Raw genomic sequence first — 18,077 nt, 5'->3', positions numbered from 1 at the left:
CTGAAGTTCCACCTTGAACTTAGTGATATGTTAATAGCAGTTCCACCTTAAATTTAATGCTATGTTAATTGAAGTTCCAACTCAAATTCCATCATAATTTTAGTGCTACTTTAAAGAGAGTTCCACCTTAAATTCTGTGCCTCTGTGTTAAAGTTAGTGCTATGGTAATAGCGGTCCCACCTTAAATTTAGTGCTATGTTAATTGAAGTTCCACCTTAAATTTAGTGCTATGTTAATTGAAGTTCCCCCTTAAATTTAGTGATATGTTAATAGCAGTTCCACCTTAAATTTAATGCTATGTTTTTTGAAGTTCCACCTTAAATTTATTGATATGTTAATAGCAGTTCCATCTTAAATTTAATGCTATGTTAATGGATGTTGCACCTTAAATTTAGTGGTATATTAATAGCAGTTGCACCTTAAATTTGATGCTATATTCACTAAAATTCCACCTTAAATTTAGCGTTATGTTAATTGAAGTTCCACCTTAAATTTAGTGATATGTTAATATCAGTTCCACCTTAAATGTAATGCTATGTTAATTGAAGTTCCACCTTAAATTTAACGATATGTTAATAGCAGTTCCACCTTAAATTTAGTGCTATGTTAATAGCAGTTCCACCTTAAATTTAGTGCTATGTTAATAGCAGTTCCACCTTGAATTTAGTGATATGTTATTAGCAGTTCTGCGATGGACTGGCGACCTGTCCAGGGTGTATCCTGCCTTCCGCCCGATGACCACTGGGATAGGCACCAGCACCCCACTGCGACCCTGAGGGAGAAACAGTTTGGAAAATGTGTGTGTGTGTGTGTGTGTGTGTGTGTGTGTGTGTGTGTGTGTGTGTGTTATTAGCAGTTCCACCTTAAATTTAATGCTATGTTAATTGAAGCTCCACCTTAAAATTAGTGATATGTTAATAGCAGTTCCACCTTAAATTTAATGCTATGTTAATGGATGTGCCACCTTAAATTTAATGGTATATTAATAGCAGTTCCACCTTAAATTTGATGCTGTATTAACTAAAATTCCACCACACTTGTCATGTCAGAACACTGAAAGCAAAACACATTTTATGACCTCTTTCTCTCTGGACGCTTCTCCCATCTCTCTGGCTTGGTCCAACTGTCAGTCCTTTGTCTTGAGCTCAGCACTGAGTTTCTCCACATGCAACACCACACAGGCTTCCTTGACCACATCGTTCCACCTTTCTAATTCTTTCTGCAGATAGAGATGACCAGCAGTGCAGCTGCTGTAAATCAAACTGTGCATACAGTAACAGCAGAATTCTAGAAACAAATCAAGGTATGAAATTAAAGTTACTTAACTGCTGACTTTTTTCAGTTTTCCTTATGATTTCATGAATCTATTTATGATTTCTCCACCACAGATATGTAGGAGAGCCTTCTTTGTGCTGACCTCTGTGAGTAAGTTTAAAGTGTACTGTCTGTATTGAAGAATTGGATTTGTATATGTGTAGGGGGCTGCATATCTTGGATTTGAATCTGGTTTCTGGTCTAGGATTTTGTAATCACTGGTATGTGAGACAGCAAATAACCAATCAGTTATATTTACAGGGCCCAGTTTCCAAAAAGCATCTTAGTGCTAAGATGATCTTAACTGGTAAAGAACATTCTCTTCATCTATGTGCTAAGATGGTTTTGGGAAATCCAGCCCAGTTCAGTTAAATACAAGAGACTATAAATAAAGGACTGGAAACTGGAAGGTCTGGGTTCAAAGACATCTGCCATACCACTCTTAAAGCTTCTAGCTAATTCATGTAAAATAGCTCACATGCTGCTAAAATGTTCATTCTGAATCAAAGTATTGTAGACAGTGTTGCTAAAACAAGCAGATACTCAGTGTCTGATTCTCACAGTGAAGACCAGGCTGGCACCTTTGGTAAATTCACTATTCTTGAGGCACAATTTAATTCAACCTAAAACAAACTGGTTCGTTCTGAAACCTGAGATGTTTGACTTTGAAATTGATGACCTCTTGTTTGTGTTGTTTTCTTCTTAATAAGACAACTGCTGGCTTGTTTTCATGGAAATGTATGGTAAAAGTTGGGCTGATACGTTAATGTACACTACTCTCAAATTGGCCATCTTGGTGGATGTTGTGTGGTGGCAGAGAGCTCAACAAGAGCCACAGTAGAGCAGAGACCATATGTTAGAGCTGTCCAATCTTATCTTTATCATATCTTATCAGTGTGGCTGTAGGTTTTCATTCCAACAAAGAAAGAGTGCACATGATCAATTGTTTGAAGACTGAGAACAGATTCAACATCATTTGGAAAATTAAGAAACAGTTTGCTGAAGACAAGCAGTCCAAGAACATGGATTACTGGAACCATGTCCTGTGGTCTGATGAGACCAAAATAAACTTTGGCTCAGATGGTGTCCAGCACATGTGGTGGTGTCTAGCATATGTGGTGGGGTCCTGGTGAGAAGTACCAAGACAACTGTCTCTTGCCTACAGTCAAGCATGGTGGTGGTAGCATCATGGTCTGGGGCTGCACGAGTGCTGCTGGCACTGGGGAGCTGCAGTTTATTGAGAGAAACATGAATTCCAACATGTACTGTGACATTCTGAAATAGTTCCCTTTGGAAACTGTGCCGCATGGCAGTTTTCCAATACAATAACGACCCCAAACACACCTCCAAAATGACAATTGCCTTGTTGATGAAGCTGAAGGTAAAGGTGATGGACTGGCAAAATATATCTCCAGACCTAAACCCAATTGAGCACCTGTGGGGCATCCTCAAACAGAAGGTGGAGGAGTGCAAGTTGTCTAACATACACCAGCTCTGTGATGTCATCATGGAGGAGTGGAAGAGGACTCCAGTAGCAACCTGTGCAACTCTGGTGAATTCTATGCCCAAGAGGATTAAGGCAGTGCTAGATAATAATGGTGACCACACAAAATATTAACACTTTGAGAACAATTTGTACATTACACTGTGAGGTGTACTCATTTGTGCTGCCAGCTATTTAGACATTAATGGCAGTGTTGAGTTCTTTTCAGAGGACAATAAATCTATACTGCCATACAAGCTGTACACTGTCTACTTTGTTATATCCAAGTTTCATTTCCATAGTGTTGTCCCATGAAAAGATAAAATATTTGCACTTTTGTGAGATACTGTATATGTGTATTTTCAAAGACTATCATTTTCAGTAAAGTGTTCTGGAATCTGTGCAGTCTGTTAATGTTCACCTATGCCTACTTTTATTGTTTGGCCTTAAATCAATATATCATACAGCCCTAGTTTTGAATAAATATTTTTTCTGACCGTTCTGTTCATGTAAGGTTTCTGTGTTAGGCTATGACATGCTCTTCTGTTAAAGGTCAAGTTTGGAAGCATTTCACTTTTTATTCTAATGGTGTTTCACATTTAGTTTCCCTGCCCTCTGAAAGAGATTTAGAACTTCATATTTAACAATCCTATCCAAAAAAAAATAAATAAAGTTTAACCATTTACAGTCATTTCATACGGATCTGTTGAAGTTTAGCAATCTTTTCAAGTAACTGCAACCAGGAACCTAGTTATTCTTGCATATGGGGAACATGAACATTTGCACTCACTTTTGTCCAAAGTTGTTCATAAGCAGTAGATGCCAAACCGTTTGTGGCATAGGTGTACCTCAACCACAACACGTTTTTGCTATCCAAGCTCAACCACAGGAGGAAACTCCCTTTTGAGTCTCTGTTTCTTTCAAAAGTTTCTCTTGAAGTTTTCCTTGCCACAGTCAATACGGACTTGCTCATGGGGGGCTTAGACATAGATTTTTCTGAAAAGCTGCTTTGTGACCCCAATCGTAAAACCCTCTGTCCAACATCATGGCAGGCCAGTCATGTGGTATGCAAAGTTTAAGATGTGGGCCAGCAACCTGAACCAGCAGAAATGCCATCAAGAAATTGTCTGGTTTCCCAATAACTAGTTCAGATGTGCAGTTTCTTGAACCAGAAACAAACAAGCTTGTAGTGCAGACAAGAGGCAGTTTAGGTTTATTTAAAAACAATTTACACAGAGATTATCAGTTCACCACTAGAGACCACATCATCCAGACTAGTTGATCTGAAGATGTCTCTCCCTGGAAAAAGAGAACATGTTCATCAAATGGTTAGTTCAGACACATTTACCAAGGTAGCTGAAGAACTCACTTTGTCGGTTGCATCTTTGTTCACAGGAGTCTGTTGCTGTTGGATAGCACACTGTTGTACTACAGTGGATGAAAACCTGAAAGAAGAAAGATTATAGCAGGACAGTGGTGTAGATCACTTAATATTGAAACTGCAGCCTCATACCCTTTCCTTCAGTGGGATCAGCGATGCAGGATCCACAAAAGTAAACATTTTCACAATGAAGCGCTTGTAATGGCTGAAGAACTGAAGGCCAGAGTCGTCGTTGACCGGAACCAAGCTAGTCAGGTATCGGTCATCCTGGTAAGGGCACCTACAAACATCGTGAGCTAAATTCAGAACACCAGTGAAGGGGGATTCGAGGCAAGCCAGCTTTAGGCTACATACCCATTAATCAGAAGGTCCCACTGTGGCAGGCTGAGTGGGTTAGGGCTTGATGTTGCCCAGCAGCGGTCCAGAGTCAAGACAACTTTGGGGTCAGCTCTCTCCAAAATGCGCACTTCAACGTATATAGGCTCCTGCAGAGCTTTTGTGACTGGGTAGTTATCCTCACTGTAGTATGAGGAGTATGCCACATCACCTGCAATGAATGACAGGATGACATTTAAAATACAAAACCCTGTATTTTTGTGACAAAGCACACCAATGGCTTACTTTCCACACATCCTTTAGCAGCACACTGTCCACTGCCCAGTCTAAGCTCCACTCTGAGGGGTCCAAGAACAGCCACTGGTAGAGGTGGAGGAACGGTATTGATCTGCACAACCAGTGCCTGAACTGCACTTTTAGAGTACCTACACTGGAAGAGTAGCCTAAAAAGGAAAAGGCAGAGTCAGTAGTAAATTGGTCGTTTGAGAACAAGCAAATGAAGTCACTTACTCAAACTGGCTGTCCCTTGTGATGAAACCTAGGGGTCCAACCCCCACCTCATAAGAAGAGGTCATTGTGTTTTCATAGACTACGTAACCACCTTGTTCCTGTGAACAATAACACAGATGACTTGCACCACTTAAAGACCATGCATCTACACAGACTACCCAAATTAATACTTACAGACACCTTTGTTCCACAAGCTGTTACAGGGAACTGATAAATTATAAAGGCACTAGTGGTTTCAATAGGGCTGCAAAAGGATTCATTTCCACTCAACAGATGGACTGAATCCAAGCTCAACTTGGGCAGAGTAGCATCTTTAGCCACCACCACTACAAACTGGCCATCTCGAATGCACTGGACAGTAACTAGCAACATAAAATGTAAAGAAAGTGTTTCAGTATTAAACCATGCCCATGCAGAATTCTTGGCATTCCCTAAAAGAGTGAAGTTGTTGTACTGCATGATCCTTACCTGCCTTCCCATAGTAGCATTGTTGCCCATCAAAGCAGCAATTTATGTTTGCACACTCAACAGCACTGATGTCAGGTTGCCCACACAGCACTTTGTCAGGCACATTCACAGCACATCTCTTTGAAGCATCTGCTTGGATTACTGGCTGCTGTGACTGAACTGTATCAGGCAACTGTTGAGCATGCCTCTGAGAAGACAAAGTTCTAGGTCTCAGGCCTAGAAATGCCTGTTTTGGAAACACTCCAGGGCACACAGACAAAAGCAAACAAAGTGCCACCAAGCCCAACATATTGCAGCTTTCTACCATTATGCCAAGTGCTTATGTTGAAACCTTTTCATCACTGTTTATACTCTGTTGAGTAATCTTCCATAATGATGACTCCACCCCTCCCTGATGAGTGTTAAATGGAGAAGGTGGGGTTTCATAATTGATGGTGAAAAACATCACATGTAGGACCTGGGGGTATTTCACAGTCAGCTGGATAATTTTGGGCCTAAGTTATCCAGCTAACTGAGAAATCCTGCTTTGTGAAATATTCTATTTTCTAACTCATCAGATAGAAGATGAAAAGGATCTGAGACTGACTTTTTCTCTCTATGAGAGAAAAACATGAGTAGAGAAAATTATTTCAAGAATCTGATTTCTTCTTTAAAAAATACCTGGACACACATGTCAACCATGGAGGGCAGTGGTTCTCACTCCTGGATCTGGAGTACCACTTACCTACACATTCCACTGGATGCACCTAATGAACTAATTAAGAAGCCCTTCCTGAGGTGACCTGGGTATGTTAGAACAGGAAAACAGTACAACATTCAGGGCAGCGGTACCACAGAAGCAGGACTGAGAACCACTGACATGTTAACATTCTACAGTCTGGGAAAAGTTGGAGTTGTAGAAAGAATAGAAAGTTCCTTGCTTTGGTTTGGAGTTTAGTAGCTGAAGTCTCTCCATGACTGCAAATTTACCCAGGGCCTTTAATCTACAAGTTATCTTAAGTAGCGCTTACCCTGCACATTTAAGTGTTTGCATGCGTAAGGCTCCCAACACACCCACGTCAACTCATGAAGAGCTTGATAATGAGCTGATTAGTTGGATCAGGTGTGTTGGGAACAGGGGAATCACCAGGAGCATGTCTTTGACTAAAGTCTTTAACTAAAGGTTCTCCTGTCCTGGAGAACATATTTTAAGGCCAGTTTTCCAGACACAGATTAAACCTATGCTTGTATTATAAAAGAATTTACAATTGTGATCCAGAAATGGCACTACAATTTATTCTAAAACTATAATTAATCCATTTCTAGGAAACCAAACTGTTGTGTTTTTATGCTCAAACACACTGATTCCAACCCAAGGAAAACCAGAAGCAGGGTCAAGAACCATCAATGTAAGCCATGCTGTGCTTATTCATGCAAATGTATCATACTCGATTAGAGTTTTGAATTGAGGACCCACTTCTTCTCACTTGCGTGACCTAAACCAGGGGTGTCCAATCTCATCCACAAAGGGATGGTGTGGGGGAATGAAAATATGCGGCCACATGGGCCCTTTGCAGATAAGACTGGACCCCCTGACCTAAACTGTCACATAAAGTGACTATTTCAATAACGTGGAATAGACTGGTCACAGAGTACACTTGTAGAGTTTGTAAACGTTCATTTATCCTGCCACACAAGTGCTGTGATAGCTTGCATAATGTTGAAAACACAAACTGGGTAAATTCCACAAAGAGATTTCAAAGCTGGGCCCCTTCCTGTCAGACTGACTCACTGTCAGCACCAATGACACAACTGTCTTTCTCCAGTGCTCTACCCTCGGTACATCAACATGTTTGGCCATTCGGAATGCTTCACATAACAGGTACACTCATCAATGGCTTTGAGTGTAACGGTTCTAATTTTCTACATAATTTAGTCCTTGACAAAGTCATACAGAGTGGCTTGATCTGAAATGGTCTACTGAAGAGAACATTACAGACTTGGCTTTTCTTTACAGTGGTGATGACAGAACCTAGGGATCACAATGTCTGTGACACAGATATAGCTATTTTACTTGATAGCCAAAATGACCAGTGAATATATATATATATATATATATATATATATATATATATATATATATATATATCTATCTTCTGGGGTTTTAATGTAATTGATCATTACAAAATAGTGGTAAAATTAAGTTTCATTTGGATACTATTTTGCCCAGTAACCCCCCATGTGTATCTGTCCACCATATATGTGTGTTTTAAATATATTCAAAACTATCGTAAACCATGTTCCAGGTTCCAGGTATCAGGCAGTGTGTTAGTAGCCATTTAGTGTAATAGCTTTTATAGGCTTTAAACACTAAACGTCTACCACTACTGTGAACAACTCTGACTCTGTACGTTGAGAATGACACATCAAAGCACTGTAAATGACTTTGTTTATATCTTAACTGTTTCACTATGCAGACACTGAAAAATTGGAGGAATTCACTTTTAACAAAGATGTTTTTTGAGGGTTCCTTAGCAAAGAAAATGGTTCTATATAGAACCATGAACTCTCAGAGACCCTCTTGCAGTATGAAATGGTTCTTCAGATTGATGGAGAATGTGCTGTATACAGTTCTATATAGAACCTTTTTGAAAGTTTTCTTCTATTGTTACAATGTGAAGCTTGTAATAATAGAAGAACCCTTTTGGGTGCTTTATTTTCAAAAAGGTTCTATACAGAACCATTTACAGCACAGGCTCTGTTAATCTGAAAAATTCCTTCATAAGGCAAAGAATGCTTTAACCATGCAAAAGATATATAGAACCATTTTCTTTGCTAAAGCACCCTTTTCATCATTTATCATTTAGAATCATCATGCATCATCTATAATTGATGATCAGTATTCAGAGTTTAAGGATTAAACATACAGGCTATATGTTTCTGCGTTCAGACATACATGCTTATTCATAGCTTATTTCGGTGAAAGCTACATTTACTTTAAGTTGAAGAGTACACACAGTCTCCTCCTGGTTGTTTACATTCCTAGCATTCTTTATATGTTCCTTGACAAAACCAGGGCCTCCTTATCACCTTGCAGCTCCCCTAAAACATGTCAGTGTGGAATACTCCTTCATTCCAGAGTTCTGAACATCACAAGGAGAATCTGTTTATGTCTGTGGCATCAGATTTTCCTTTCAGTGAAACAAGGGGGCAAAAAGAGTCAATGATTAACACAGCAGCGCAAAGATGTGGATGGCAGGCAATCACCCTCACATACCATCTAAGGAGGTAAATGGAAACAGAGTGCTTTTCAGAAGTAATCCATCACTGGGTAATTCAGAGGAAGGGTGGATTACATAGACTTCATGATTAAGGCCACTGTAAATCTACGGTTTTTGAAGTGAAAATTTGCATGTCAAATGCATAGGCGATTGGCTTAAATTTAGATTTATAATAATTTTATAGTTATTCTCTGGAGCAGATGAGCCTTAATCCTCCATGCCCAAGTGTCGGCTAGAGGGGTATGTATTCTTCATGCCCAACGCCAAGTGTCAGCTAGAGGGGTTTAAGCCCCACAGCACTACTGAGTTCTCTGAAGTGAAAGAGCACCGTCGAACACCTTTGAGATTGTTGGAGAAGAGTTTTTGCAATCCAGTTTTCATCTGTATCTGAACATCTGTGTCTGACCTCAGTAATGATCTTGTGGCCGAATGCAATCAAGTCTTCACCCCAATTTTCCCACATATAATGTAAAGCCTTCCCAGAAGAGCAAAGGCTGTTACTGCAGCAAATGGGGGACAAACTTCCTATGAACACCCCTTCAAGCAGTGGATGGGAGGGTGTCTACAAACCTCTGAACATACATGAATCTCCTTGCTCTCTGATGGAGGAACTGGCAGCTCAGCGTTTCATGTCACTCTCTGAAGGGTGAATTCTCTAACCCTGCAGTGGGCTCGCTCTGGCCTGCGGGGGTGAGGGATGTGGGCTTGGCCGGGTTTCCCCAGGCGGCTCCGGTCCGCAGGGCATTTTACATTAGGAGACGTTAACTTGGGGATAAAGACGTGAGTTAGGTGCGAACGCCTTTAAATCACTCCAGTCACATTCAGGATGCATTCCGCTTTGTTACAGTCCTCCTGAGTGGATTTCGGCAGATTAACAGGGTACAGAGAGCGGAGGGATGGTGTTAAACGCTCTTTAGCATATTCAGTCTGGGACTGACCCGGCATGCTCGCACTTTCGCCCCTTTCACTTTGAGCCTCTGGAGAGCTGCCCTTTGATTCGACATGAACAGTTTCGTCAGTCTGGCACGGATACTCGCCACGCTCGTGCTGTATTTGCATGTTCAGGTACTACAGTTAAAATCATTATTTATTAATGTGTCTGTTTACTTATTAATTCATTAATTCATTAGCCTGTTATTTAATCTGTTAGTGTATTATTTAATTATTTATTCAGTTATTCATTGGATCGATACAACGTTAAGCAACAAAAATTCTAAAACCATACATTTTATTTGTGAAGCCCTTTTTTACAGTAGACTTTTTTTGTATTGTAATAATACAAAAGCGATTTATATATTTGTTTATTTATGTTTTGTCGTTTTTTTGGTTTTTTTTGTTTGTTTTTTTGCTCAAATAAATTCTAAAATATGTGAATTGATAGAGATTGTGTATATGGTTCTAAAAAGATCTGTTTTGAAAAGGGTTCTATTCAGCACCCAAAGGGGTTCTTCTATAGTTGCAATGTCAAGCTTGTAATAATAGAAGAACCCTTTTCAAAAGGTTCTATATATAATTTGCAGCCCTTTTTTATGAGTGTTCGTGATTCTATAAAGAAGCATTTTCTTTGCTGAAGCACCCCTGAAGAACCATCTTTTTAAAGAGAGTACTGGTGAATAAAAGTGATGAAATCTCATTTATAATTCATGAGCAGTGTTCAGAGTTTAAGGATTAAACATACAGACTTCATGTTTCTGCATTCGGAAGAACCGGCTTATTCATAGCTTACAGTAAGAACTACGTTTACTTTTAGTTAAATATTTTTATTGTAACATAACAAGTAAGCAAGTAGCTGAATTAGTTTAAATGTGTTTAGTCTGTCACTTTTTGCACAGGCTGCCCTTAATTTATGAGTCACCATGACTTTTATCACCTAGCACCAGACTATAATTTCATATCTTAATGGAGATTAAATTTATATGGTGTGTTCATGTGCTGTTTAATCTTTATCTATGTCACTATCAAAAAGCTGGGTGTGGCTGTGGTATAAATGGACATAATGCGCTCTTTGCAGTCTGGAACAGGGATCAGCAGAACAACATTTCCAAAAACCCTGCAGTTAAATTCTCCACATAAGATATTTACATTCTGTGAGCGTCTAATGGCTATTAGTTTCTGTACAGTAAACAAGTTGGACCATCATGTGCAATCATCAGTGTCTTATCAGGTCTATAGTCCACCAGTCAGGGATCAATCATGGAGTTAAACATGGAGTTCTACCAGTGTCAATCCGAGCCCCTGTATGTGTTGATGTGTAAATGTGCTGTAGGCCTATTTTGTTTCTTTTGTCTTACAGTACAATCTGCTTTTCAGAGTGTGGCTGGGATTCTCACGTCCTCCAGCTAATATTAGTTCCAACCCCCTGATGCTCCTCACTTATAGCAATTTGAGGGCCCACTTGCCCTAATGAGTTTACACTTTCTACATGTTTGTTCGCAAATTATCCTGACAATGGATTCGAGCCAAGTGTATCCACAGGATACACAGGCCAATACTGGGAACCCTTGAGTCAGACTCGGTTCAGTGCACAAGGACAATCAGCGATGTGACATTGTTCTGGAGGTTTTCCCCTCCCCCTTCTGCAAAATTAATTCTATTATCTCCCACTCAGAGGATGTCGGTGCCCATATACTTTCCACAGAGACACCCCGCCTCCATGAGTCAAAGTGCATGCACACGAAAATAAACATATCTTGTTTGAGATATTGTCCATGAAGCTCCTTTTTATTGCCTTTTTTTGTTGTTTGTTTTGTAGGCCTCAACTTCTCTTGGCACACCACACTCTAAAGGTAAATGTCTTGCTTTTACATGTTCTGGGCACCAACTACCATGCACTGCTTAAAATGATCCCTTCTCTAACACATTTACTGCAGCTCGCTCCAAGCAGAACCAATATTTAGAGGGCTTGTGTCATGGAAAACTAACATTTCCTCACTTTTATTCAAATAAAAGTATGAAACCCAAGAAAACCCAATTTGAATTGATTGTTCTTGTGATGTCACAAAAACCAACACAATTACACATCATCCCTATCTAAAGAAAAACAAAGATCTTCATAACTTTACAGGAAAGGGTAGAATCATTCCTAACCTCTAATCTAAGTTTATGTAAAAAAGATTTAATTCCAAGCATTTCACAAAATGTGAAGACCAGCTGCTCCATTCAAATGATGCAGAAAAATAAAAAAAGGAAAAATTTGCTTTTTAGACAGTGATTCTTTTCAGCTCACAGCAGTTTAGCCTACTTAGATATGTATGTTTTTAAGACATTTGGGAGTTTGAGGGTAACACATAAATAATAAGCTATTAGCTTATATGAACACTGTTAAAGTAATGTATCATTAACCCATCAGTGAACATATAGTCCACAAATGAACAAGCTGCAAAAACAGCCCATTTTGAAAAAAATGTTTCTGTGGTGTCTTGAATAAAATCCATTCACACTGAAATTATAAAGAGTGTGTCAGTCCAGACAATGTTTTGAATTAGGCACAATATAGGGCATCCAATCAGAGCAGAGCTATTTTACATCCGCCTTAAAGGCACAGTAATAAAAAAAGCCTATTTATTTTTATAAATTATAAACAGAGGTCAGAACATGTAAAAATGAATTATGACTGTTTTTAGTGTATAAAGCCATACAAAAAAGTGGACCTCTGGGCAAAAGATACAGTAGTGTATTTTTTACTGTGGGGTAATACAGTGTTCAAGTAGTTTGAGTATCATAGCCTACTTTTAGATACTCACCTGAAGTGCTTCAATTAAAAATAACCCAATAGGAAGTTTAGGAGTTTTTAAAGAAAAAATCTCAGGATCTGTATTAGCTGATGTTCAGTATCAGTTGTACCAGTTTCTACCTGTTCTTAAATAGTTTATTTAAAATTATTGTCCCCCTTTTTAGTCTTTTTAAATCTGACACCACTCATCTGCAGTTCCACTTCATTTACAAACCTCAGAAAAACTAAATATTGTGATATGTATTAAATGTAACAAGTATTGTGATGTGATGTATTTGCTATATCACTGTTATGATGAGCTGGATCAGGTATGCTGGGCCAGGTAGGCCATTCTAGAGAAACTTACCGTGTCAGAATTGTTCACAGTGGTAGTGACAGGGACAAGACTGAAGCCACTAAAAGTTCCCGCTCTTAAATGTACTACATTAAATGTTTATGAAAATGCTGCCTGATGGCTGAAACATTGCTGAAAAACAGTTTTGAGAGAAGTTTTTGGCCCAAAATGTATTTTTGTATTCATTGAGAGGTCCATGCAGGGTGTTCGGAGGTAAAATAATAACCAAAAAAGGTATGTTTTTTTGGATCTACCAGTATTTTACCATTATCAAGATTACATAGAGAAACCCAGCAGACACTTGCAAGTTCGTTGATGGTAAATAAAATTACCATATTCACATTGTAGACATTGCAACCCCTGGTTCTGATCACCATCACTGTACAGAAATCTCAGTCAGCAAGTTTCTCTACAGTGAACCATTTCACATCAAACCATTCTTATTGACTTTGTTTACATCTCAATAATTCAATTATACAGAAATTTTGAAAAATCTGCATAATTCCCTTGTTTAAGGCTAATGCGTCCCTAAGACTGGATTTGAGAACCTTTGCTTGTGTACTTGATATTGTACTTCATTTTTAGTTATATACTTTATGACTGATATCAGTCATATCATGTCAGTGATAAAAGTGGAGAAAACTACAGCTGAAAAATATTTATACTGTTATTGTAGTGTTGCTGTTTCAGGAGGTGTGGAGTCGAAGCCTGTGTCGCTCTCTGGAGAAGATGGTAGCGGTGGAGCAGGAGTACCCAGGTGGTGTGGAGCACATATTCAGTCCTGGCTGTGTGCCTCTACAACGCTGCTCTGGCTGTTGTAATGATGAGAAACTAGAGTGCTTCCCTACTTTTACACACAATATTACAATGCAGGTACAGCTTTTTGACATCTAATAGGATACCTGACAAAATTTAAAAGTACAAACACTGCTTTTCTGCACCATCTTACTGACTGGTGAATGCAAAGCCATATAAGTTATCAAAATCACATAAACAATGTGATGTGTAGTTATACTATGGTCAAATATATGGTACTCACTCTCTATCAGTTTATGATCATGTATTCAAATTGTAAGGCTCACTGGATGGTGCTTTGTCACTGTGTATAACAATAACCCCAACATGTTGCACCCAAGGACTTCAGCCAAAAAGTCGAAAATTAACTGGAACATTTCACTACTGTATCCAAAGATCCAATATAGGTTCATTCTGTGCTTCTCTTTTTTGTTTTAGCTGGTGAAAATAAGCCCATCACAGAGGACCAGGCAGTATGTGGAGCTTTCATTTTTGGAGCACCACTCCTGTGAGTGCAGGTATGGAAACCAAGCAGCTCAATGAGAAAAGCATCTACTGAGATTTACTGTTGTGAATTTTGTCACTGATGTCATGCTCTTTCTTACTTTTAGACCCAAAAGGAATCACAATAGAAATCTGAGGTTTCTTTTTTTTTGCTCTCATCATATATTCCTGATATCTAATCCAACTAAACCACGTTAGTTTAACAACTATGACTATTTTTGCCTTTGCAGAGAGAAGTTAAGCAGCCCACACAGAAGAAGGAAAGGAAAACAGGGAAAGAAGAGAACAGCAAATTGTGGCAAGTAAGCTCTGAACTGCCCTCTGCTGGCCGTTAGAGACATGAATTAGTTGTAAGGGAAATTCTAGTCCTGGCGATATAAACAAAGTCAGTTAGAGTGGGTTGATGTGACATGGTGGCTAATCCACAAAGCGATCTTATAAAAGCCACGATATTTTGAAGTAGCCGTGCTTAATTTAGCCTCCCAGTTCACTCCAGGCACGGTGGGCTTCGCTAACACAATCCAGGTGCAAAACGTTCGCTCTACTTCAAATCGCGATTCAGTAATCGCTCTTTCGCGTGGCCGCGATACTTAAGCAGCCCAGACAGTCGAGTCCAGATACAAGGGCAATTCCACCGACTCCTAAATTGGTTTGCATTGTTTCGTTGTTACAGTGTAAACCAAGTCATTCAGAGCCGCCATGTGTAGGCTACAGCACAAATATAGCCGTTGTATTTACTGTCCAAAACTATCAGTGAACATTCACAGATGTTTAGTTTGTTTTAGGCAATTAACGCCTAATACAAATAATACTTTAATCACTGAACATAACTTGAAATTTATAGTATAATAGATTACAACTTTACAAAATTCTATACACTGTGTGACTCACAGAACTGGACAAATGATTTATTATTTACAGTTAAGGTGGTGGTATTTAATATTAAAATCCTTTTTATTCATTGTTCCATTTAAATGATGCAGTTGGAAACAGCATGTGTAAAACATGTGAACCATGTCAGAGTGAAAATCTAGATAATAATTTTATCATTTCAGAAATATCATGGAGAAATCTTCAGACATTCTCCCCAGGAAAAAAAAATCCAATTATGGGAAATGTCTTGACTGTCCTGTTTCTCCTCAACATAGAGTTTATAAACGCTGTAAGTGTGATTGTGACATTGTGATGACTGTGATGTTCCTGTGAGACCCTGGAATGTTCAGTGGTGCTAATTATCCTCTGGAAATTCAACCAGGACCAGCAAGAGGAAGCAGCTGTTCGGAAGGCTTTAAAAAGTCTGCTAAAAAAGAAATAAAATTGCAACTGAAAACTAAAAAGCTGGAGCTGGAAATTAAGAAAACCTGAGAAGGCTGTAGGTGTAAATTATATGATCATTTTGAACATTGAGGCTTTATTCCTTCCACATGCTGAACAAAAAAAACTAATGAAAAAAAGTTTCCTCTTGTTAATATAATGTACTTCTTTTAAAATGTTTTGCATGTTAATCTTAGGGAGTGAATCAATGTGCCTCACAGCTCTACCACCCATGTGATCTTTAACTGCTTTATTAAAAGATCCTTCCACTGTTCAGTTGACAGAATTATCATCCACATTTTGTAAAATGCATAGGCTGTGTCTCGGCCTCTTTGTTGGGTGATTTGGAAATGCTGCAGGTGGTTAAATCTGGACTGTAAGTGAGTGAGCGCATGTTCTGAACAAGGTGTGTGCAGAAAAACAATGCTCATCACAGTAGGCCAGAAAATATACATACAAGAGTAATCATTACAATTACATTTACACAGGCAATAGTGACTAATATTTTAGGGTTCTGTAAGGTTTTTACCTGGAAAAACCCCAAATAAAAACTCTGTCACCTTTTTGCAGTTAAAGACTTTTTGTATCTTCTCCATATTAGTGTATTGAGACATGCTAATTTATAATTGGCTGTTTAATAGTGTTTTTTTAAGTAAATATATCCATAATGGCAAATCTTATTAAGCCCCACAATAAATTCATAGTCAAATATTAAATATAGCATGCTCTGTACACAGCAGTATATCAGACAGCATTGAGGCGGAACTCAGTTCAAGGGCATTGTTTTAAGCCAGTGAGCCTATGATGTCCTCGGCTTGTCCAACAGAATTGATCAGGCTACATTAAGCCTCACCATTAGCCTTGTTCAGAGCAGGTTTGTCCAAATGTTTTCATGGTGACTGAGTGGGGCTTAAGATTAACTTCTTTCTTGGAACCAAAATTCACACAGATTATTATCAGGGCTTATTGAAAAAAGCCTGGCTTATTTAATTTAGCTCGCTTTGTGGGATACCCTGTGGTTCATTCTAGAGGAAGTTACAGAGTAAAACTTCTTCTACAGTGGTGGTGATAGTGAACAGCATGGCTTTATTTGCATGGTAGACATTGCGACCCCTGGTTCACATCAAAGAAAGAGAACCTACATGTGCCTCTTGAGTTTTATACATAATGCTTAATAGTAAAATAGGGGTAACTCTAAAAAATATCATTTTTCTTTGGGTACTTTTTGCCATTCATCACCAAACATCTCTCTGCCCTCAATAGGTTTTGTACATTTTAAGTCAAAGGATTATTGCAAAACTATTGTAAAGCCATATCTCAGGCATCAGGCAAAAAATTTATAACAATTTCATGTAATAATTTTCTGTAAATGTGTTTTTAGAGATACTAAATTAAGACATCTGGCTCCTATTACCACCATTGTAAACAGTTCTCAAATATAACACAATTATCTGAAAATGTAATAGCATATTAATTAACAAACCAGTTAAAGTTAGTTTTAGATTAAGAGTATCACACCAGACAAAAGCTTAAACCATAATAGCAGGTAACTGAAGGGGTAGTCCATACTGTCTTAATGGCATAAACAGTGATTCACCTCAAGGACCTTATCAATAACAATATTTTGCAATAGATCTGTTGGGAAGTCAAAATCCAATAAAACCTCTTCTCAGACACCAGTTCTGATTAGTTCATTTGACTTTAACCCTCTGTTGCAAAATTGTAATTGTCAGTCTTGATAGTAACAAAATTACCTTGTTTAATTCTGAAGAATAAAGCAGAATCTGAACCACACACAAGATCACCATGCTCAATGCTAAACGTCAGCTAGAGTCTCCAACATCAGTACCTGATCTCACTAATGTTCTTGTGGCTGAGTGCAATCAAATCCTCGCAGCAATGTTCCAACATCTAGTCTAAAGCCTTCCCAGAAGAATAGAGACTGTTATTACAGCAAAGGAGGGACAAATTCCCTATTAATAGTCTTGATTTCAGAAGAAATCTTGGATTAGCAGGAGTCTATAAAAGTTGGAATTGTGTATATTTGACCAGTACATAAGCATAGTCAGATTCTTGCAAAAATCTAAATTAGCTTAATCTGTGATTTTGGTATTGCTATAAAATGAGAAATATTGAGACATGTATGTGATACGGTGAAACTTTTAATTAAGCTTTGTTTGTTTTATGTAGGTGTACTAATAATATCAGCTAACAGGAGAATCTCCAGTCCCTCTCTTTTTCCACCCTAAATACAAAAAACCAAGGACATGAACTCTGGCTTCCTGAAAATGGACAAGAAGCAGGTGCATTTGGGACATAAATGATGATAAGGACCTCATCTGTGTCTGGGATGATGCCCTGCCCTACCCTCCCCTGGCAACGAACACAATCTCTGGGAGGGGTAGAATGACAAACTCAGATTACTGTAATCCTATCTGTTTTGTTATCAGGTTAATACTTTTGTTGTATTGGGAAATGTTGTGGGAGTGAAAAAGACAAATAACTTCATTACAAGTTGAGAGATCATAAAAGTGAATACTGTGATGAGGCTCAGACTTTCATTTGCCCCTTTGTTATCCATGCCTGGTGTTTATTAGTTATCATTGTCACCCTGTGTGCCCTGTGCAGTATTTTCAGCTGCATCA

General features: G+C 38.6%; 2 protein-coding genes across 6 annotated transcripts; one reads left to right on the top strand and one right to left on the bottom strand.

Moving 5' to 3' along the window:
* Nucleotides 1-3,984: 3,984 nt before the first annotated feature.
* Nucleotides 3,985-5,822, bottom strand: LOC108411676 (zona pellucida sperm-binding protein 4-like). The gene is made up of 8 exons (XM_017683369.2): nucleotides 5,493-5,822; nucleotides 5,199-5,386; nucleotides 5,025-5,122; nucleotides 4,800-4,957; nucleotides 4,533-4,725; nucleotides 4,311-4,458; nucleotides 4,167-4,242; nucleotides 3,985-4,096 (listed from the first exon to the last, which is right to left on the bottom strand). Exons 1-8 carry the CDS (start codon nucleotides 5,797-5,799, stop codon nucleotides 4,026-4,028), a joined length of 1,239 nt encoding a protein of 412 aa, XP_017538858.1. The 5' UTR covers nucleotides 5,800-5,822; the 3' UTR covers nucleotides 3,985-4,025.
* An 887-nt stretch (nucleotides 5,823-6,709) lies between these two features.
* Nucleotides 6,710-17,976, top strand: pgfa (placental growth factor a). Of its 5 annotated transcripts, none has more exons than XM_017683470.2 (8): nucleotides 6,710-6,880; nucleotides 11,505-11,538; nucleotides 13,510-13,692; nucleotides 14,053-14,132; nucleotides 14,226-14,255; nucleotides 14,349-14,420; nucleotides 15,174-15,280; nucleotides 17,623-17,976. In XM_017683470.2, coding segments are annotated over exons 1-8 (567 nt in total). In that variant the 5' UTR covers nucleotides 6,710-6,878; the 3' UTR covers nucleotides 17,682-17,976. The 5 variants fall into 5 exon arrangements, with proteins under 5 accessions (XP_017538959.1, XP_037393952.1, XP_037393950.1 ...); XM_037538055.1 differs by having other exon boundaries at nucleotides 13,496-13,692; XM_037538052.1 differs by lacking the exon at nucleotides 6,710-6,880 and adding an exon at nucleotides 9,731-9,817 and having other exon boundaries at nucleotides 13,496-13,692.
* The last annotated feature ends 101 nt before the right edge of the window (nucleotides 17,977-18,077 follow it).

This window comes from Pygocentrus nattereri, chromosome 4 (genome assembly GCF_015220715.1).
Source record: "Pygocentrus nattereri isolate fPygNat1 chromosome 4, fPygNat1.pri, whole genome shotgun sequence".
Classification (NCBI taxonomy): Eukaryota; Metazoa; Chordata; class Actinopteri; order Characiformes; family Serrasalmidae; genus Pygocentrus; species Pygocentrus nattereri.
The sequence above is the reverse complement of the archived record's forward strand: the minus strand, read 5'-3'. Positions and strand labels throughout refer to the sequence as shown.